Below are 22229 nucleotides of genomic sequence, written 5' to 3' on the forward strand. Positions count from 1 at the left end.
TTTAAAATGTCAGGAAAATTAAAGTAATATAAAATACAAACCATAATCCCTCTGAACAGAGAAAAATGCAATTATATTACGGTTTCCATGTTTTTTTCTATGCATAGTCACTCATATTTTCTATATCTCTTTAATATATCTTGGATATCTTTCTATATCAATATAATCCACATGGACATACCATAATTAAACCAAATAACCATTTAGGTTACTTCTAATTTTTCAATCAATAGATCATTACAGCAAACATCACTGAGCAACTGTTTGATAATTCTCTTGAAAGTATGAAACAGTAAATATGAAAGATTATACTAGTTTTTAATCAACAAACTATTTCCAGATATAGACCAATTTATTTTCTAACCATATATTCTCAATACTGGTTATCTTTGATGGAATTATAACTGAAAAATAGTATATCTGTTTTGTTTATTTAATGACTGTTTCAATTGAATATCTTTTAGAATATTTGTTGGCTGCATATTTTTCTTCTTTTGTTAGAGAAGTTTATTCTTAATTTGTGAGTCTAGTCTTTTCCATATGTGAAAATGCTTTAGAGCCATTTAACCTATCATAATTGCCAAATAGCTTTTATTACACAGAATTTTTTAAATTGTTAAATAGTCAAATTTATCCATTTTTTCCCCTTTAGCATTGCTACTTTTAGTGTCACTGGTAAGAAGGCTGCCCTCATTGTAAGCTTTTAAAAATATCTGCCTGAATTATCCCCTTTATTTGTGGCTTGTGTGTGTGTGTGTGTTCAGTCACTCAGTCATGTCTGACCCTTTGCAAACCCATGGACTGTATAGCCCACCAGGCTCCTCTGTCCATGGAATTTTCCAGCAGGTTGCCATTCCTACTCCAGAGGATCGTCCTCACCCAGGAATTGAACCCACATCTTCTGAGTCTCCAGTATTGGCAGGCAAATTCTTTACCACTGTGCCACCTGGGAAGCCCCTTTATATATTTGTCTTTAACTGCTACTATTCTATGTCTAGGACTCTATCATTAGAAAATACTTTTTAAAATTGTGGCAAAGATATTTGTATAATGATGTTCACTGAAATATTATTTAAATAAATTCAAAGAAATTAAATATCCAACAATAAAAAAAAATGGTCAAGGAAATTATCGTATAATTATTCTACAGTTATCAGTAATCATGCCTAGAAGTCATTTTTAACAACAAAAATGTTTCAATATAGTTTTAAGAAAAAAAGTAGGATACAAAATTGTATATGATTTCATTGGTATTAAAATTTTGGACATAAAAAGTTAGAAGAAAAATCTAGAACTGATAATGACAACTATCTACTTTACATGCAACTTTACTTCCAAACTTTCTAATATTCTCGTATAATACTTTTAATAGTTACAAAAAAACCTACTCATTTAAAAAAATAACTCATTTACGGACAGAAGACTTAAGAAATCAGTGAAACTTGTTTGATGCTTTGGAAACCAGTAACATGAAAAAAAAATCATAAAACAGAAAGGAAGCTCACAACTGCTGACCCAATATTTATTTTACTTATCTTTACCACTTCTTGTTCTAGAAAAGATATAGTGATACTTGGAATATGATCAAGTGACATAAATTAGAAGTAGGTGAGCAAGACAGAGGAAAAATAAGGACAGAAAGAAAAAGTAGAGCTGAGAATGAGGCTAGCAACACGCACTCACCTTGGAATTCTGCATGCTTGTTAAAACTGGGCCACAGACATCACTGTGAATTTCTGGAGGGAAATCGTCTGTTATAAGACACACAGTGCTCGTAACAGTTGCAGGTCAATAAAACCCCAACTCTGAGTCTGCAGTAAAATTTTCCTCTCTGAAATTCAGAGTCTAACTTAGAAAAATAAAGTACTCATAAGTGTTTATCTCTATTTTCTAGTATCTGTAATCAACAAAACAATAAAAAAGGAAGTGTACACCCACAATCCCATGATGAGAGGCAACCACTTCACACCTTACTGTGTTCCACAGTCTAGAATGTTCCACAAGATCATCAGATCATGTGTACACACCTAAAGTCAGATCTACAAATAGGCAACGGAGCACAAGAGTGGTAACGAAGAATATCTGTTTTCACCGTTGCACCCTACGAATATCTCCTTGGTCACTCTTAAGCATCTCCAGCCCGTTTTGTTAACACGCTGGAAGACTAAGCACAGGGCCACAGTAAAATCAACCACCCAGGAGCTCACCCAGTCCCCTGGGCCTCACCTTCCCACAAAAGAACGCCTCCTTACTCCCTAGGGGCTGATGGGCCCAGTGACTGTGGACTGAAGCTTCTCCCAAGAATTTTCATTAAATTCAAAATTTACAGTCCTTTCACTCTAGAGAGATTCAGTCTTTTGTAATAAATGCCATCTATCTAGGCCACAGCTGGATCCTAAGAAGCCTAAGCAACTACCTCCCTGTAGAAAGGACCTCTTCCCTTATCAAATGGTAGCCAGCACACTCCAGTGCTCTTGCCTGGAAAATCCCATGGACAGAGGAGCCTGGTGGGCTGCAGTCCATGGGGTCGCTGGGAGTCGGACACGACTGAATGACTTCACTTTCACTTTTCACTTTCATGCCTTGGAGAAGGAAATGGCAACCCACTCCAGTGTTCTTGCCTGGACAATCCCAGGGAGGGGGGAGCCTGGTGGGCTGCCGTCTATGGGGTCGCCCAGAGCCGGATACGACTGAAGAGACTTAGCAGCAGCAGCAGCAGCAGCAGCAGCAGCAGCAGCAGCAGCAGCAGCAGCAGCAGCAGCAGCAGCAGCAGCAGCAGCAGCAGCAGCAGCAGCATCTCATTCTGCTTCAAAGCCCCGCGGCGCTCAGCACACCTGAAAGGACACCTGAAGAGGCTTCCGGCTGCCTCCCTCTGCGCTCCCATTTACCTCCTCCTTAGATCTTCCCACCTAGTTCCCTGGGACTCCTGTTCCGTAAGTCATGGTCCTGCAGTTCCCCGACCTGCTCACGTCCTGAACGCTGGCTCTCCCGAGACCACACCCCGCCCTCCACCTTGCTGTGCATCAGGCGGAAAGCTGCAGGCGTTCTCACATCTCACAGACCTCTGAGAGCGCGGAGAGCCGCTGGAGACGGCCGGCTCGCTCCTCCCGCGCTCCGCCACGGCCCGAAAATCCCTGAGAGGCCCTGCCGTCAGGACACAGACCTCTCTGGCCCTCCTCGCGCTGTCACCCGCTGACACGCCGGCCCTTCTGCTGACTCCCTGATAGACCAGGCTCTCAGGCTTTGTAACGGCGCTGCCCTCAAGACCCAGGTGTTCCCACACACAACACTCACCTCCAAGCCAACAGCACCTCACCCCATGCCCACGGCAGCCCCACAGACGTTGCCATCATGCTGAAATTCAGACATCTCCCTTGCTAACTGGCACCTCCTATAGTACGGACTCTTCCATTTCCCAGTACCCGTTTATTCAGCCTCGGGATCTACAGTTCCTGACAATCCATCCACTCTTGTCTTTACTTCTTCCTTATTCAGCCGTCAGTTCTACGATGAATCACTTCAGCCTCTTCCCTGCTGATATCCTAAATGCCCCTTCCAAGCTGTCATTCATGCATGCATGCTAAGTCGCTTCAGTCCTGTCTGACTCTTTGCAACCCTATGGACTGTGGCCCTCCAGGCTCCTCTGTCCATGGGATTCTCCAGGCAAGAATACTGGAGTTGCCATACCCTCCTCCAGGGGATCTTCCCAACTGAGGGATCGAACACGCGTCTGTCTCCTGCACTGGTAGGCAGGTTCTTCGCCACTAGCGCCATCTGGGAAGCCCACCGTTTAAGCAGCTCTGGCAAAAATGCAACCACCTACTGCCTGCTTTTCCAGACTTAGGCACTCTCTGAAGGAAAAACAGAATCAGAGAACACACTGAAACCATGAATTCTACAACTGGACCCGAAACACTGCCAAGCAATCTCTAGATACTTCCTTAGTCAATTCTCTTCCCCATTTTTCATGAGTTAATGCAAAGTTTTGAAAGCTTCTAAGCACCACTTTAAAACCTCCCCCTTCACTCTTTGTAAAGACTTGGTTATCTCTTTATGGGAAAACTGCAGATATAAGCAAAGAATCCCTCAACTTCCTGCCACAAAAAACTCCTACTTCCCTTTTTCCTCCAGAAACAATGGGAAAAGTAGGCCTCCCTCAATGGAGGCTGTTCCTTCCCCCAATTCTGCTCAGGACTCTCTCCCTCCTCCTCCTCAGTGGCTTCCATCCTTACCTCCAACCTCTGACCCAGTTCTTCTCTACCAACACTGGCCACGTGGCACTGATACAAGTCTCTTCCGTCCTAACAAAATGCCTCTCCCCTCAAAGCCACAACCCCACTACAGCCACTGCCCTTCTCTCGTTACTTTCATTGCCAAACGGGGCGCTGTACCACCACCGCGGTGAAACTGCTCTCACCTTAGTCATCAACAGCCTTCTGGTCATTAAATCTAACATTCACTTTGTAATCCTTATATATAACTTGACCTCAGCAGCATTTAGCCTCTGTTGACCACTGAGGCATTTGAAGAGAGGAATTAATTGGGGCATAAGCCTTGCGCTCCAAAATCACTGCATATTGTGACTGTAGCCATGAAATTAAAAGATGCTTGCTCTTTGAAAGGAAAGTTATAAAAAAAACAAACAAACAAACAAAAAAAACCTAGACAGCATATTAAAAAGCAGACAACACTTTGCTGACAAAGGTCTGTATAACCAAAGTTACGGTTTTTCCAATAGTCATGTACAGATGTGAGAGTTGGACCATAAAGAAGGCTGAGAGCCAAAGAACTGAAGCTTTTGAACTGTGGTGCTGGAGAAGACTTTTGAGAGTCCCTTGGACTGCAAAGAGATCAAACTAGTCAATCCTAAAGGAAATCAGTCCTGAATATTCATTGAAAGGACTGATGCTGAAGCTCCAATACTTTGGCCCACCTGATGGGAAGAGCCAGTTCACTGGAAAAAACCCTGATGCTGGGAAAGATTGAAGGCAAAAGGAAAAGGGGGTGAGAGAGGATAAGATGGTTGGATGGCATCACTGACTCAATGGACATGAATTTGAGCAAACTCTGGGAGATAGTGAAGGACAAGGAGCCTGGCCTGCTGCAGTCCATGGAGTTGCAAAGAGTAGGCCATGACTCAGCAACTGAACAACAAAAAAGCTTTAGTGATGACTATCAGGTGATGGGATAAAAGTCAAGAAGAGCATGGCTTCTAAAGGGAGCAGAAGGCGCCTCTCTATGTCTAACACCCGTCTACTTGCACTTCTTCATCAATTTCAACAGTCAGATCATGGTAGTAGACACCACAGTGCTGGGGGCGTGGGGGTGGAACTTTCTGGAAAATCATGTTTTTTGAAAGCACAGCACAAGACAGATCTGGGTTTAAGTTTCAACACATGTTAGTTGCATGTCTTTGAGCAATTTTCTCAATTATTGCTGCGTCTTAGGTTCCTCCTTTGCAAAAGTAAGAATGCTATCAGTACCTACTTCATTGAAGAGTAACTGATGATATATTTAAAGCACTTAGCACAAAATAAATGACAGTCCATCCACAGAATGGAATACTGCTGCACGCTTAGAAACGATAGCATAAAATTGTGCTCACTGGCATTTACTAGCAGCGAAAGACATTTGCAACATATTAGGCGAATTGGCCACTAGCAAAATACTCATTTTTGTGAATGGATAGAGACAAATAGTTCAGAGAATTCTCAATCATTATTTCTTGCTGGTGAGCTTGTGTTTTTCTATTTTATTGTTTTAACTTACTTGAGTTTTTTAATTTCTCTGTAATGAGCACGTATTAGTTATATAAAATTGGAAGGGTTTCGACTGCAAATAAAACACATAAAAGTACAGCATGTGGGAAATGCTCAGTAATTCTGTTATTATAATGTTATCTTCTAGAAGTTGCAGAGAAAACTGCTAGGATCTGCCGGCCCTGAGAAAGCTGCTCTCCACAAATGGAGAGATAAGATACCCATGACTTAGACCTGGGTGGGCAACACTTTGCCTGCATTCGGTCCCAGCCCTAGGTTCATTTGAGCTCAGGAAAAGCAACTCTGTACTTTGGCCAGTTTTTGTCATCAGAAATCTGAACTAGGCCTGGGAGTCAAAGCAATAAAGTATTTGCACAACCTCATCCTTGGACCATTAACTCTACTTGATAATCTCAGCAGGAGTCGGGGTCCCAGACAAGAGCAGGTGCTTGGGAACCTGTGTTCCCCTCTGTCCCCTCTCTCATCCTCAAATATCCCTCAGTTCATTCAGTTCAGTCACTCAGTCATGTCCGACTCTTTGCAACGCCATGGACTCCCTGTCTATCACCAACTCCGGAGCTTGCTAAAACCCATGTCCCATCGAGTTGATGATGCCATCCAACTATCTCATCCTCTGTTGTCCACTTCTCCTCCTGCCCTCAATCTTTCCCAGCATCAGGGTCTTTTCCAGTGAGTCAGTTCTTCACATCAGGTGGCCAAAGTACTGCAGCTTCAGCATCAGTCCTTCCAATGAACACCCAGGACTGATCTCCTTTAGGATGGACTGGTTGAATCTCCTTGCGGTCCAAGGGACTCTCAAGAGTCTTCTCCGACACCACAGTTCAAAAGCATCAATTCTGTGCTCAGCCTTCTTTATGGTCCAACTCTCACATCCATACATGACTACTGGAAAAACCATAACTTTGACTAGATGGACCTTTGTTGGCAAAGTAATCTCTGCTTTTTAAAATGCTGTCTAGGTTGGTCATAGCCTTTCTTCAGAGGAGCAAGCATCTTTTAATTTCATGGCTGCAGTCACCCTCTGCAGTGATTTTGGAGCCCAAGAAAATAAAATCTCTCACTGTCATTGTTTCCCCATCTATTTGCCATAAAGTGATGGGACCAGATGCCATGATCTTAGCATAATCTCTCTAAATGTTGAGTTTTAAGCCAGCCTTTTCACTCTCCTCTTTCACTTTCATCAAGAGGCTCTTTAGTTCCTCTTTGCTTTCTGCCATACGGGTGGTGTCATCTGCATATCTGAGGTTATTGATATTTCTCCCTGCAATTTTGATTCCAGCTTGTACTTCATCCAGCCCGGCATTTTGCATGATGTACTCTGCATAAATAAGCAGGGTGACAATATACAGCCTTGATGTACTCCTTTCCCAATTTGGAACCAGTCTGTTGCTCCATGTCTGGTTCTAACTGTGGCTACTTGACCTACATACAGCTTTCTCAGGAGGCAGGTATGGTGGTCTGGTTTTCCACATCTTTAAGAATTTTCCAGTTTGTTGTGATCTACACAGTCAAAGGCATAGTCAATGAAGCAGAAGTAGATTTGTTTTTGAATTCTCCTGCTTTTTCTATGATCCAACGGATGTTGGCATTTTGATCTCTGGTTCCTCTGCCTGTTCTAAATCCAGCTTGAACATCTGGAAGTTCTCAGTTCACATACTGTTGAAGCCTGGCTTGGAGAATTTTGAGCATTACTTTGTCAGCATGTGGACCTCCCTGGTGGCTCAGACAGTAATACATCTGCCTGCAATGCAGGAGACCTGGGTTCAATCCCTAGGTTAGGAAGTTCCCCTGGAGAAGGAAATGGCAACCCACTCTAGTACTCTTGCTGGAAAATCCCATGGACAGAGGAGCCTGGTGGGCTACAGTCCATGAGGGTGCGAAACGTTGGACACAACCGAGCGACTTCTCTTTCTTTCTTCCTTTCTTCCCTCTTTCTTTCTTTTTTGCCAGCATGTGAGATGAGTGCAATTGTGCAGTAGTTTGAGCATTCTTTGGCATTGGAATGAAAACTGACCTTTTCCAGTCCTGTGGCCACTGCTGAGTTTTCCAAATTTGCTGGCATACTGAGTGCAGCACTTTCACAGCATCATCTTTCAGCATTTGAAATAGCTCCACTGGAATTCCATCACCTCCACTAGCTTTGTTCGTAGTGATGCTAAGGCCCACTTGACTTCACATTCCAGGATGTCTGGCTCTAGGTGAGTGATCACACCATCGTGATTATCTGGGTCATGAAGATCATTTTTGTACAGTTCTTCTGTGTATTCTTGCCACCTTTTCTTAATATCTTCTGCTGTTAGGACCATACCGTTTCTGTCCTTTATCAAGCCCATCTTCTGCATGAAATGTTCCCTTGGTATCTCTAATTTTCTTGAAGAGATCTCTGGTCTTTCCCATTCTGTTGTTTTCCTCTATTTCTTTGCACTGATCACTGAGGAAGGCTTTCTTATCTCTCCTTGCTATTCTTTGGAACTCTGCATTCAGATGGAGTGAATGCAGTTCACTTTTCTCCTTTTCACATATCCCTAAGCATCCTTTTTATACAACACTCAGAAAGAAGGCTCCAGGTGAATCACCAAGGTATTAAACCTGGTGTCACTATTTGAAACAGGAGAAGAAAAGGAGTCTGATTTGAGGTCAGAAGTGGAATTCACAGTAAGAAGTAAAAACTGAACCTTGCAATGAGAGCCCGATGGCAGGGAGGCACACTGCGGGGCGGAGGACAGAAGGGGTAGGGGCGCAGCAAGACAGGCGAGCACTGCTGGGCCAGCAAGGGGGCCACCTCGCCATTCAGCTGTTTAGCGCACAAATGCGAGCAAACCAGGCTTGCATTTCACTGACTACAGGCTAAAAGATGAGCTGACCCCAGGGTGAAAAAGGCCAACAAAGGCACATGTAGTCAAAGTTCTAATTTCCCAAGGCCTCCCCGGTGGCTCAGCGGTAAAGAACACACCTGCAATGTAGGAGACGCAGGTTCGATTCCTGGGTGGGGAAGATCCCCTGGAGAAGGAAATGGTGACCCACTCCAGTATTCTTGCTTGGGAAACCCCATGGACAGAAGAGCCTGGCTGGCTACAGTCCATGGGGTGTCAAAGAGTCAGACACGACTTAGCGATTGAACAACAACAAGGGGAATAAATTAACTAACTAGAAATGACTCATGGGAATACACGTACCAACCTAGGACCTCTGAGGACATGCTACACACTGAAGCACCTAGTGATACTGAGGAATATTACCCAGTGGCAAAAGAGGTGGGGGAAAACTGAGTTAGCATGTGCGCATATACACACACACAAATTTTCTAACATCAACCGGTGCAGAAAAGGCCAGGCAGTAACACAGTGGCCCGTGGCACAAAGTCAATCAATATTAATCCCCATCCTTTTTTGACATCAAGTCTAATGACACCAGATTAAAATCATGGTCTCATCACAGAGCTTCAGGCTGATATAATGACTCATAAATTTCAATAGTAAAGAGATTCTGGGACTTCCCTGGCAGTCCAAGGGGCTCAGGTTCAATCCCTGTTTGGGGAACTAAGATCCCACATGTTACACAGTGCAGCCAAAACAAAAACAAAAACAAAAAAAGAGAGAGAGAGAGAGAGAGAAAGTAATGAGATATTAACATATTAAACACTGTCACCATAGAAAGTAAATGTCTTACTTTCTATGACTAAATTTGAAAGACTGGAGTCACAATTTCTCCTTCATTTTAAGATAAAAGAAAAAAGTTACATATAACCCTTTTAAATCTGAATATATCCACTCTCTGAAAGAGCTGTACCCACAGCTGTGATAAAGGCGAACAGAGCTGTGCAGAGGGAGGGAAAAGGAAAAGGCAGGAACCACGGCGGGAGGCTGGCTTCTCCAAGCGGTGCCCACAGGTGGAGGAGGACGGAGGGACCTACTTTGGTGGTGATCCTGTACGTGATGTAGGTCTCCATTGTACAGACATGCTTCTTAGGGTCATCAACCGTGACAAAGAGGTCTCTGGTCTCACCATCCATGTCATCATCAAGCTGAAGTCTGTTGAGAAGGGAAGATGAAGAAGCTGGACTCGCGGTGCCTGCTGGAGTACCGCCATTGGGCAAAATGAGATCCTGAGGGAAGAAAAGAATCACCTTACACGTGAGCTGAAACACTCTCCTAGAGGACACCAGCCAAAGCGGCTGGCGCGGCCAAACCGAGAAACACCTCTAAATACAAAAATAACTTTCAAAGAATCTGATCCTCTCCTTTCTTAACATTTCTTAAGTGAACAGAGTCTTTTATGACCACAAGAAACACACGACAGACAGTGCTCGCCACCAAATCCTATTGATTCATTTCCCAGCGCTGCAGGAACCAACAGTTCAGGGACGGAGAACCTAAGAGCCACCTCCTAAGAGCCACCTGCACCGTCAGACTTGGACAGAGAAGGAACTCCTGAGCACGCCAGTCTCTCATTTCCCCACTTTCTCAAGACCGCCACTTGGGCCCAGGTGGACATTAAAGGGCCAGAACCCTCTTAAATATCTAACACATTTGAAAACTCAACCAACCATCACAAAGAGATAATTAAACATTATATATCTGGAATAAGTTCACACCACTACCTATTAAGTATGCTTCCCAGAAAACTGAATCTACATCCTGAACAAAGCACAACATCCATGTACAGGAAACACAGAGGAGTGAGGAACACGTTAAAACAGTCTATAAGGACGAGATAAGCAGAATCTACACTCTGTGAAACTAAAGAGAACTAGAGATCCAGTTTCTTCCATAAATAAACTGCAAGGAAAAAAAAGAGAGAGAGAGAGAAAGAACACCGATAGACGTAAAGAAATTTAAGAGATCTATCAACAATTGCAGTGGGTCCTGATTAAAACACAGGGTTAAAACATTTTTGGATATTCAGGAAAACTTTAATAGCAAATATTTATTTGATGACATGAAGGAATTATTAGGTGTGGTAATGAAAGTATGGTGATTTTACAAAGTCTTCATCTTTTAGTATCATGTAACTATGGTATTCATAGATTAAATGATGGAATGTGTGGTGTTAACATTTTTTTTTAATAATTAAAGACAGACAGGTGGGTAATGGGCTTCCTTGGTGGCTCAGACAGTAAACAAACTGCCTGCAAAGCAGGAGACCTGGGTTCAATCCCTGGGTCAGGAAGATCTCCTGGAGAAGGGAATAGCCACCCACTCCAGTATTCTTTCTTGCCTGGAGAATTCCACAGTCAGAGGAGTCTGGTGGGCTACACTCCATGGATTCACAAAGAGTCAAGATACACCAAAGTTGATCATTATTGAAGCTGGTACTTGCAGATTCATTAAAAATTCTCTCCTCTTCCATATTTGTTTAAAATTCTCCACAATAGAAAAGCTTAAAGGAGGTGGGGAGAGCAAATACCAGAAAAGAAAGGGGAGGAAAGGTTAAAAACTTAGGGACTTCTTTCTTAGGTCTCAGCAGGAGGCCACTTGAATCAATTATGTCCCTTTAATATCAAAAAATATGCAGTCTTCTAGTTACCTTTTCTGCTTTTCTTCCAGTTACCTTATGCTACTGCTGCTTTTCTGATTTTAAGATTTGACAAGAGAACAAAACCCTGTCCTAGCAGATGTGAAAGCCTCTGAATGTCACCTTGGAATAATTAGAAGGCAACGACTAAGGAATATGGCAAGAAATGACATGATACTAAGCAAAGGGCCTTGGTCAGGAATGTTGTCTGCATTCCTGACCTGTGGGGCAGTCAGATCACAGGCTGCGGGTGGGGAGGTGCTTTCCCCTGAATGATATCTTCTTGTGTGCAGGCTGGATATGACTTAGCCCCCAGAGAAAAGAACATACAGGAAATGAAAAGTCAACCAAGCCATCATATCTACGAGCTCCAGCTGAGCAGGGCACATCTGGGAACAGGGTCTGGAACAAGGCGGAGGGAAGCATGGTCTGGGGTCAAGGGCAATGTCACCCATCTCAATGGGTGATGGAAAGTAAATTAAAAAAGCACCTTCCTTTGTCTCCCTGACCACAGATAATTTAATCACATTATTAACATATGTCATCACAAATACTTTTGTAATTACTGAAAGGGTACCATTTCACAGAAGATACTCAATGGGAACGGACCCCACCCCTCCACTTCTCAGCCAAGGGGCTTGTCAGCTGGGAAGGTAAGCCCCTCAGCAGCTGCTCTCGTGTGGCCCACAGAACCTTGATACAGCAGTATCCTGCAAACTGCTTCCTCAGCACACTGATGCCACGGGGCATGCAGTGTCCTACCCCAGGGCCTAGGGATCCATGAGAGGACATCTCTGGAGCTCTGAGACAACCATCACATCTTTATCTCTTCAGTAAATATTTAAACGCTGACCTCAGGTAAGACACTCAATTAGGCATTGAGGGGCCCCCTCTGATTTTTTTTTTTGGTCAACTCTAGCTCACTGGGCCTCAGAAAAGCTTTATCACCTACAGCTAAACATTGCACAAAAGAATGAAAGAATTCAAAACCTTTAGTCAGATAAGCCAACATCAGCTCAGACAGCAAATGTCCCCAGTCTGGCCTGAACTGATCCTGGAAATCACTACGCTATTGCATAATCCTCATCATGGCTTGCACGGCATATACACACCCTTCTTTATATGCAGGGGGCTCCAAGGATCTCACAGGAATCTGCCCAAATGACCCCCTCTTGGAATCCTTCCTGGATCCACGCCCAGGCAGAACAGCCACTCCCTTCTCAATACCTTGAAGATACATCCACGGAAGCAATTTTCATAGTTTTAATCATTTATTTACATATATAGCTTACCCATAAGTACTGTGCGTCCCCAACAACTGTTAACTGTGCCTTGTTTGTGTGTGTGTGTGATTATCCGTTTGTTTGCAGGTCCCCCCATGACTCCAGCCAACTCCCCTAACCTTTGCTCTGGGGACCTGAGTCAATAACTCTCCAGGAACAGCCCACAAGAAGGTCTAAAAAGGCTTGGACGGAGAGTGGGAACTTCAGTTCTCAAGTCAGTGAGTGGGGTTTGGGGAAGACAAGAGCACGTCAGCCAGACCTTGTCACATAGCATTCTTTCCTTTAGAACTACACAACCAGGAAAAGCACCCATACCTATCCCGCAAGGTGTTCCCTGGGGTGTTATTTGAGCATATATGCATAGCTAATGAGCGATATGCCTGGAATTTCTAAAAAGGGAAGCTACGGTCTTCGAGTTCCACGACACATCCGTGCACAGGGCTTCCACATTCTTATTTCACTGCCCCCAGTGTCAACCTTGTGAGGTTAGTAAGCAAACACTATCTCTACCAATAAGGAAGCAGACTCAAAAAGTTGAGGACTGTGTTCAAATGTATGGAAGCCAGTCATCACTCTGCTTAGTTGAGCCCAGGCTTCTGGGGTCAAGGGTGTGATCAAGCTGAATCCCCTTTGTGTGGCATTTCCCAGCCCAACACCGTCCCCTGTCTCCATTCTCAGGCCATAAATCCTTTTGGATAAACACGAAGCGTCTGTTTTTAAAACAAGTCCAGGAATGCAAACATTTTCCTTTAGGGTCTGAATACACGTTATTCCCCAGATAACCCCTCTCAAGATACTGTCCCCATGAGGAACAAAGGTAAAGAGAATATATGAAAATCTTCGGAGGAAGGGCAGGGGTCAGGTGGACTCAGTGACGTGACTCCTCTGCCCCCGGAGCCCTCCGGCAGCGTGTCTGCTTCCCTGAGACCTGAGCAGGCACTGTGGGAGAGCCGTGCCTTTGCAACTAGAGTGACTTACAGGACGGGAGAAGTGAGACAGCCCCTTGGCTGAACGCAAAACCCTCCTGTTTCCTTGCTGCTCCCTTACGGTCAGTCCTCCTTACTGCAGCCAGAATGTGCTCTGAAAAATGTCAATCAAAACACATCACACACACATACACACACTGGCTCAAAACTCTCCAAGACTTCCACCCACTCACGTTCAGAATAAAATCCAGATTCCCTCCCATAACCCACCAGGGCCAGCATGATCTTATCACTATCTCTGACCTCCTCCCAGACATCCTCCCCTTCCCCCCGCTCATCCTGCTCTACACGCTCTGGCCTTGGCTCACCCTGACCTCAGGGCCTTCACGCTTGCGGCTCACTTTGCCTGGACATGGCTCTCCTGGCTCCTGTTGCCACTGGGCTGGCTTTTCTCCTCAAACTGGTTTTTGCTCAAATGACACCCACTCGGAGAGGCGTTCTCAGCCCACAAAAATCTAAAAATAGCCCTGCACCCCTCCAGCATTTTCCAGTCCCTTCCCTGGCTTTATTTTCATCGCAGGACTCACTTCTCTCTGAAAATGTATTGTATATTAATTGATTGTCTGACTCCCCACCAGTCCATAAGTTCCACAGGAGCAGAGACATTGTCTTGTCCACTCCTCTGTTCTGTGACACATAGTAGGTACTCAGTAAGTATTTGATGAATGAATGAGTTTTGGCAATGATCCAACTCAATCTCTTCCCAATATAACGTACTCAATAAATGCCAGTTGAATGTGAATGAAACAGGCCAACCTAGCCAAACTGTCTAGTTTTGAACCCCGGTTCCACTATTTACTAGCAGCATGACTTCAGCAAATTCCTAATCTCTCTATGCCCCGATTTCCTCACTTATAAAATGATGAGACTGAGTTAACAAATGGAGCAACTGGAACAGTACCTGGAACATGGTAGTCTCTACATCACTATTAAAATACACACACACACCAAAGTCAACTTGTCTGCACATATTCGTGCATACCCTTACAGACTATGGGGCTGGGTTCACAGCAGACAATCAGTTCAGTTCAGTCGCTCAGTCATGTCTGACTCTTAGCGACCCCATGAATCGCAGCACGCCAGGCCTCCCTGTCCATCACCAACTCCCAGAGTTCACTCAGACTCACGTCCATTGAGTCCATGATGCCATCCAGCCATCTCATCCTCTGTCATCCCCTTCTCCTCCTGCCTCCAATCCCTCCAGCATCAGAGTCTTTTCCAATGAGTCAACTCTTTGCATGAGGTGGCTAAAGTACCAGAGTTTCAGCTTTAGCATCATTCCTTCCAAAGAAAACCCAGGGCTGATCTCCTTCAGAATGGACTGGTTGGATCTCCTTGCAGTCCAACAATAAATGCTGCTAAAAATTAAAATTACACCTAGAGTCACAGTCCCTGCCTTAACCACATCTTTGTTAATATTTCACTGTAACAATAGGTCTATCTACAGTAGCCCTTGTGAGAGTTACAACTGCAGAGCTGACAAATAAATGAAAACTTCTCATTGCTCCAAATGATCAATTCTTACTATGCAGTTTCAGTTATAAGAGAATTTCTTCTCCCAGCCACCCCTTTTTACTTAGGAAGAGAAATATATAATTAGGCCACTCCGGAAACTCCGCTTATTCAAAGAATTTCAGTTAAAAGATCCAACATCATGGTCAACCAACCCCAAAACAGGTTATTAAACTAACAGAAGTCACCAGTAAAATTCTATTGCTATATTAAACACAGGGTTTAGGAAAGAAAGTAGTATGCATTAGGAGCCAACATGGATGTAATGAAAACAAGTCATGCTAAAATACTGCAGTTTCTCTTTTTGATACCGTTAGAGAAATGTGATGGCAGCCCCCTCCAGTACTCTTGCCTGGAAAATCCCATGGGCGGAGGAGCCTGGTGGGCTGCAGCAGTCCATGGGGTCGCGAAGAGTCGGACACAACTGAGTGACTTCACTTTCACTTTTCACTTCCATGCACTGGAGAAGGAAATGGCAACCCACTCCAGTGTTCTTGCCTGGAGAATCCCAGGGATGGCGAAGCCTAGTGGGCTGCTGTCTATGGGGTCGCACAGAGTCGGACATGACTGAAGCGACTTAGCAGTAGCAGCAGAGAAATGTGGGCACCACAATGATCTAGTTTCAGAAGAGCCTGCCAAAGCCTCTCAAGGCATCCTGAACAAGAGAACGGTCAGAGGAACAAGAAGGTGCCTGCTTGCACCTTCATGAAGTCAGCTGCCCTGGGTGGGTCCACCAAGCACAGAGGAGGCAAGAGCGCACATTCTGAAAATGCTGAACTCCACGAGATGAGGAGAGCACGTAGAGCGAGGAGGAGGCCAGGCTATACTGGACCCAAACAACAGAGGAACCAAGCCAGGTCTTGCTAACCGCCTGCCCCTGACCCTGGCTTGCTCTCTTCTAGGGCTTTTCCCCACAGACAGACCACTCAACTGACCTGTCAGCTGGTCACTCAACTTAACCTACAGTCCGAGAAGACAAAGGTAACATCAGGTGCAAACAGGGTATCTAATTACTCATCTGTTCTGGTGAGAGGCAACTAGCAGGCCTGTATTACCTCATTAGACCCAAGAAAACCGAAACATTTATCCAGCCTATGTTAACTCATCATCCAGACCCAAGAAAGCTGAAACATGAGGAAAGCAATAGACCTTAAGAGCAGATAAATGTATACATTTGAAAAAGATTTATCCCACGAAACAGTACGCTGTAGTCCACATTTACTTTGTACTCTCATTTAAAAAGAAAAGTCAACAGAGAGTAGAAGAGGGAATAAAAAAATTAAAGCATAAATTGAAAACAAACAGGGGACTTCCCTGGTGGTCCAGTGATTAGGACTCTGAGCTTCCAAGGCAGAGGGCACAGGTTCAATCCCTGGTCGGGGAACTAAGGTCCTACATGCTGCCTGGCCAAAAAAATGTGTTTTTTTTTTTTTTTTAATGTGTAACTTATAAATGAAACAAAAAATTTAATTCTTCTAAAAGATTAATTATATTAACTAAAACTTAGGAAGCCTGATCAATACAGAAAGAGTGTGGGGGAAAATGAGCAGGCAACAGTGGTTTAAATCTTACTTCTACGTATGATTATAAATTACAAGGGTGTGCTATGAATAGCTATGTTAATAAATCTTTAAGTCTCTACGAATTTGATGACTTTGCAGGAAAATGTATGGCCAAGGAGAAATTAATTCAGGCACAAAATCTAAACAAATAAATAACCTCAGCACTGTGGTCAGAGAACTTTTACTGAGAGGTGAGCTAAGTCCCAATGGCTTTACAGCTGAGCTCTAATGAGCCTCATGGAAAAAAGCTCTGTTTTGTTCAAACACTCCAAAACACTTCAAAACATGAGGAAGGTTTCAAATCATTTTATTATAGGAGTTACCTATGAAAAACTGAAAGTGTTAGTCGCTTAGTCGAGTCCAACTCTGCAACACCATGGACTGTAGCCCGCCAGGCTCCTCTATCCATGGAATTCTCCAGGCAAGAACACTGGAGTGGGTAGCCATTCCCTTCTCCAGGGGATCTTCCCAACCCATGGATCGAACAGGGTCTCCTGAATTCCAGACATATTCTTTACTGTCTAAGCCATCAGAGAATATCTGATATCAAGATAGTAGGACAAAAAAAGGAAATCGGATTAACTGTAAACTTTGTCAATAAAGTAAATGGTACATTAAAAGAACTGGTTTTTAAAAGAAAGAAAGAAATATAATATATCAGGGTTGAGTCAAACATTCTCCAGGAAATCAAAAATTATTTAAGAAAGTTATAATGCTATGTATTACATTAACTGATCATTGTCCAATATAATCGTGTACACATCTGCCAAAATGTTTGTTGGCATCACTCACTGGTAAATATCACTCATTCCATTAAAATCTCTAACTAAGGAAAAAAAGATCCCTAAATATGTTAAAGAGTATATATCTGAAAACATCAGCTATGAACCTTGAAAACACTGCTCTAAGTGAAAGAAGCCAGACATGAAAGGCCACGTGTATAATTCCATTTATATGAAGAAGCCAGACAGGCAAATTAGAGAGACAGAAAGCAGACTTTTGGTTGCCAGGGGCTGGAGGCAAGAGGAAATGGGAGTGAACACAATAAATATGAGCTTTCTTTTTCAGGTGACAAAATAATCTGGAATTCAACCTTAATGATGGTGGCACAGTGCTGTGAGTACACTAAAAACCACTCAATTGTATAGTTTAAAATGATGAATTTTAGAGTATGTGAATTAGAGCTTAGTAATATAGTTTTAAAGAAGGAAGCAATATGAAACCCTGAAGGCACGTCTATTAAATTCAGAAACAAGACTCTGATACCTAATACCACTCCTTTATTCATATCGCTCCGGAGACTTGAGCTAAATCAACAATGTACGGCAGGGCTCCATGCACTGCAGTCATTCAAGCCAAACACGCAGGGATCTACCACATTACTTTATGGCCAAAGGGTGCTTTCTTCAAAAATTAATCTAAAATTGTGATACCCATAACAGGCAGAAAATGCATTTAACGCATTTTAAAATTGTAAGTCTAAATCGAGGTAAGGCATTTACTACGTGGTTCAGCAACCAAAGGAGAGGACAGAAACCAAACCGTATGGTAGACTGTATTATCGTTCGCAACTATTCACTCCGTACCTTTAAGAGGATTATATACCCTCACTATTGCCAAGTGACTGCCGCCAGGAAAGCTCATCCCCACTCCCTAAGTAACCTGTTTCGGCCAGTGGTGCATGAGCGAATGTGATCTACGCCAGATGGGAGCAGATGCGTTAAGAGCCAGGGCATGTTTCCATCAGCTCTCATGGTCTCTTCCCTCCTCTGCTCTGCAACTAGCACGTGCCAAACGGGCTGAGCTTTCAGAACGGAGACTTGTGGAAAAGAGCCATAGCAACGGACTCATAGCCACCAACACGTAACTTGACCTAGAAATGAATGCTGGCTGCAAACCTCTGTATTTTGCGAGCTGTTCACTACCACAGCAAGGCTAATACATATAATTATAAAAATGTCTACGCAATTTATTTTGTGGCTGAGCTATGCAGCACGAAGGACCTTAGTTACCCGACCAGGGATCAACCCCCTCTACATTGGGAGTTAATCACTGGACCACCAGGAAGTCCCAAAAATGTCTGCATAATTTTTTTTTAATCTGGGTAGGAAATAGTGTATAAAGAACATGGAATTTTAAGAGGTACAGCTTTTTTTTTTTTCCTGCAGAGTTACATAAAATTCATCTTAACTGTGTGACCTAAGTCCTAGAACTCTTACTTGCTCATCAGCAGAAGTTCAGTCTTCCTTCCTTTCCACCCCTGTCCTAGAATCACATCTCCAATATTCTCCCAAACCTCCAAGGTTGCTTGCACAAGTGTCCCCAAATTCTCACAGCCCAGCAGTCTGTGACGTCTAGGTTAGCATCTGCCTTGAGCAGACTTACATTTCCCCACTTCAGATTCTGGAGCATTACTTATAAGGCAAAAAGGCTCTTCTTTAGACATGGGTTAAGAGATCACTTGTAATTATTTGTAGGTTAATAAAGTCATTTCAAATGAAACTGTTTCCCCAGCTTTTCTATTAGAAAAACTCCCTTCATGTAAAATCCTCTACTGACCCAAAAGACGACCTCCAGCAAGATTACAAATGAAGAGCAAGAGCCCACATCCACATTCTCCAGCTCAGCTTCCAATGTTTACTACCAGCTTTTTCTAAGACTCTTCAGACATTCCTGTGATTCTTGGGAGGAAAGGTTTTTTCCTACCCTCAGATGAATTTAAACATGATCTCTTTCCATCCTTCTAAAGAGGATATATACTGTTCAACCACATAGTGAAATATCTAACACACGTTAGTCAAAGTGCTGACACAGAGCTACGAGGATATGACCCCTGTGTTTAGATGACTCAATCTGGCTGGGCACATGGCCACAAAAACCTCTACCTATGACGCAAAACAACTTGGGATACAATGGAGGTCCATGCGAAATGAGGGAGGCACGCAAAGGCTGCTGGGGCAACTCGAGAATAACAAGAAAATTTGCTGAACAGAAAAACAAGACAGTGGGAGAGCTTGGTCTGCACATTCCAGGCTGAAGGAGAGGTATTTCTGCAAGCTTGTCCCTAACTGAATGATACCTAGGACCCACATCACAAAGGTTGTAACTCTGTTGCTGGTCAAATATATGCATGATGTGGAGGAACGAAAAGGCCAAGCAGACAGCTTTCTGAACACATGAATTAAACCTCAGCCAAAGTACCCAACAAAGAGAACATGACTAGAAACCTCTCTGAAAACCTCTTTCCTTCCCACCTTGATGCAATCTGCCAACTGAAAGCTCAGCAGAAAAGTCATTCCTCCCTGACATTTCTACATCAAAATCACGCAGGGCTCTGGGGCGGAGAACCCCTCAGATCATCCAAGTTGTTTGTGTCACTTATAAGAAAAGACTCAGAAGTTGCACGTAAGCAGTCATGCAGGCAGTAATGTGAGGACGTCAGGTCTTTGCTCTCTCACCTAGGGCTGTGGTTCACCACATAACCCAGACACCCCATACAAGAATGAGAATGAGGTCCGGAGCACATAAAGAGCTCCAGAAGACCAGCTGAGAAAAAGTTACATGATTGGTGGCAATCAACAGAGGAGAAACAATGTTTCATAAAGACCTACTGGGGGTACTTCCCTGGTGGTCCAGAGGCTAAGACACCAAGCTTGGGCCTGGGATCACTCCCTGGTCAGGAGAAATGGATCCCACAAGCTGCAACTAAGATCCAGTGCAGTCAAAAAAAAAAAAAAAAACCTACTGGGGATATTCAGTCTAAGGGCCTCATTTCTATACTCTCCCAACCTTAATACACTCCATCTACCTCTGGTCTTTTAACAGACGAGGCAACGCAGGAAGGAAGACCTGGGCTTGTTAGAGTCCAAATGACTGGGCTTGAATTCTGGCTTTGCTCCTCACCAGGCCTGGAGTGAGGTACTCAATCTCTCTGAGCCCAGTTTCTCCATCTATGACACAGAGGGTGTACGGATTCAAGGTAACACACAAGCAATGTGCTACCATAATCCCTTGTATGTTTCAGTTCTTTCCCACCCTTCACATAACACTCCTTAACTGTACCATTTGTGCATCTCACAAACTGGTCCTAACTGACATGATTTTTGTTACCGTCTGACACAGCACTGCACACGTGGAATGCACTCAAGAGTCTGAGGTAACGAGTCAGACGCCTACGGAAAGAGAAGGGAAGCATCTTGGTTTTCAGAACAAGGACTGAGACAAAACAATATACTTATATTGTTGAATATCTACTAGGGGATCAAACACTTGTTGATTAATCATCACCTCAGACCAAATCCCTTTCCAAGGACAAAAACCATTAAAGTGAGGAACAGACCAGGGCAAGACTCCACCACCAGTTCAAGTGAAGTGGTTACTTTTAAGGCTACGCTTACACCATTCAGCTGTGCTTAAAACAGCCTTGAGCATTGAGCAAGACTAAAAGTGTCTTGTCCTCAAAAATGACCTGAGGCTCACCATTCCTCCATAACTGGGACTCTTTTCTAGAATCCAAAGACACCCCATGCCAAAAATTATGTGCAAAATTTTGCACGTGCCCTTGTAAATCTGACTCTTCCTTCGGAGAGAACCTAGCATTTTTAGAGTCCCAAAAGTACCCATGGGGGACAAAGTTAAGCCCTGCTGCTTCTAAACTGTCTCTCTCAATTAAAAAAGGAAGCAGAAGTATATCTGAACTTACATGAGCTCCCTAAATTCAAATCGCTCCTTAGTTGAGTACTCTCATGCTCAACAATCTGTGCTCCTTAATTGCGTACTCTCACGCTCAACCATCTGTGACACACAGACCCAGCCTTTAGGTCCAGCCTTTAGGAGGATGCCCTTGAACCTCCATCCCAGCCTAAAACTAACCTGAGGTGAGCATTTGTCAAATTAGAAGGAAATATGTGACTGTACTCAAATAGGTCACAGTTGCTTCATCTATTAGGACTCTTTCCCTAACAGGATCCTCTCAATATTAGTCTTGGGGCATTAAACACTTGTGTTGATTCAAGAATCTGCATCTAACCACAGAGGAGCTAAAACAGATGGTTTTCTGAGAAATTCTTCAAAGCCTGAGATATGCAATCCCCATGGCATCCTTTTTAGAAGCCTGAAGCATGCCCACCTCCCACCCAAAAGTACAGATGCATTTCTAGGCTTGAGACCTACCTGGCTACCTGGTTGCTCCAGATCTAATCCCCACACTCCTACTGACATGACTCGAACTGGACCGGGACATGGGGGATCTCTCTCTATTTCCATGGTGAACGGATTTACTGGAAAATAAGAAGGCACTCAACATCCAGCTGATCACAGTCCTAAACAACCAAGAGTGAGATAAAAAGCAAGAGTAGGACATTCTACACCAAAACAGCTCAAGAGAGTTTCACAACTAAGTAACCAGAAAAGGAAAGTGGCGGAAAGGCAGGAACGAAGGACATGCAAGAAAAGGGCCCTGTGCTTCATACTGGTTGGTCTGGCCCTCTTAGGTGGGTGTTCTGAGCTCAGAGGCAGAAACGAGTTCTGTAAATATTAATATAAGGATGAGTGGAAGTATTTCAGACTGGGTACAAACGTAGAGGGCAGAAA

The 22229-nt window shown here is 43.7% G+C and overlaps 1 protein-coding gene across 7 annotated transcripts in view; it reads right to left on the bottom strand.

The window, feature by feature from the left end:
- Positions 1-22229, bottom strand: part of SNX30 (sorting nexin family member 30) — a 109191-nt gene that overhangs the window by 49670 nt on the left and 37292 nt on the right. For 4 of the 7 annotated variants that reach the window (XM_042242883.2, XM_042242882.2, XM_027964110.3 and 1 more), the window contains one exon: positions 9694-9885. The exons of 1 other annotated variant lie outside the window; for it this stretch is intronic. In XM_042242883.2, the coding sequence (XP_042098817.1) occupies positions 9694-9885 (192 nt within the window). Of the gene's footprint in view, positions 1-9693; positions 9886-21809; positions 21917-22229 lie in introns of all 7 variants that reach the window. 2 more of the 7 variants (XM_060408908.1, XM_042242881.2) reach the window with 1 other exon arrangement.

Source organism: Ovis aries, chromosome 2 (assembly GCF_016772045.2).
Source record: "Ovis aries strain OAR_USU_Benz2616 breed Rambouillet chromosome 2, ARS-UI_Ramb_v3.0, whole genome shotgun sequence".
Lineage (NCBI taxonomy): Eukaryota > Metazoa > Chordata > Mammalia > Artiodactyla > Bovidae > Ovis > Ovis aries.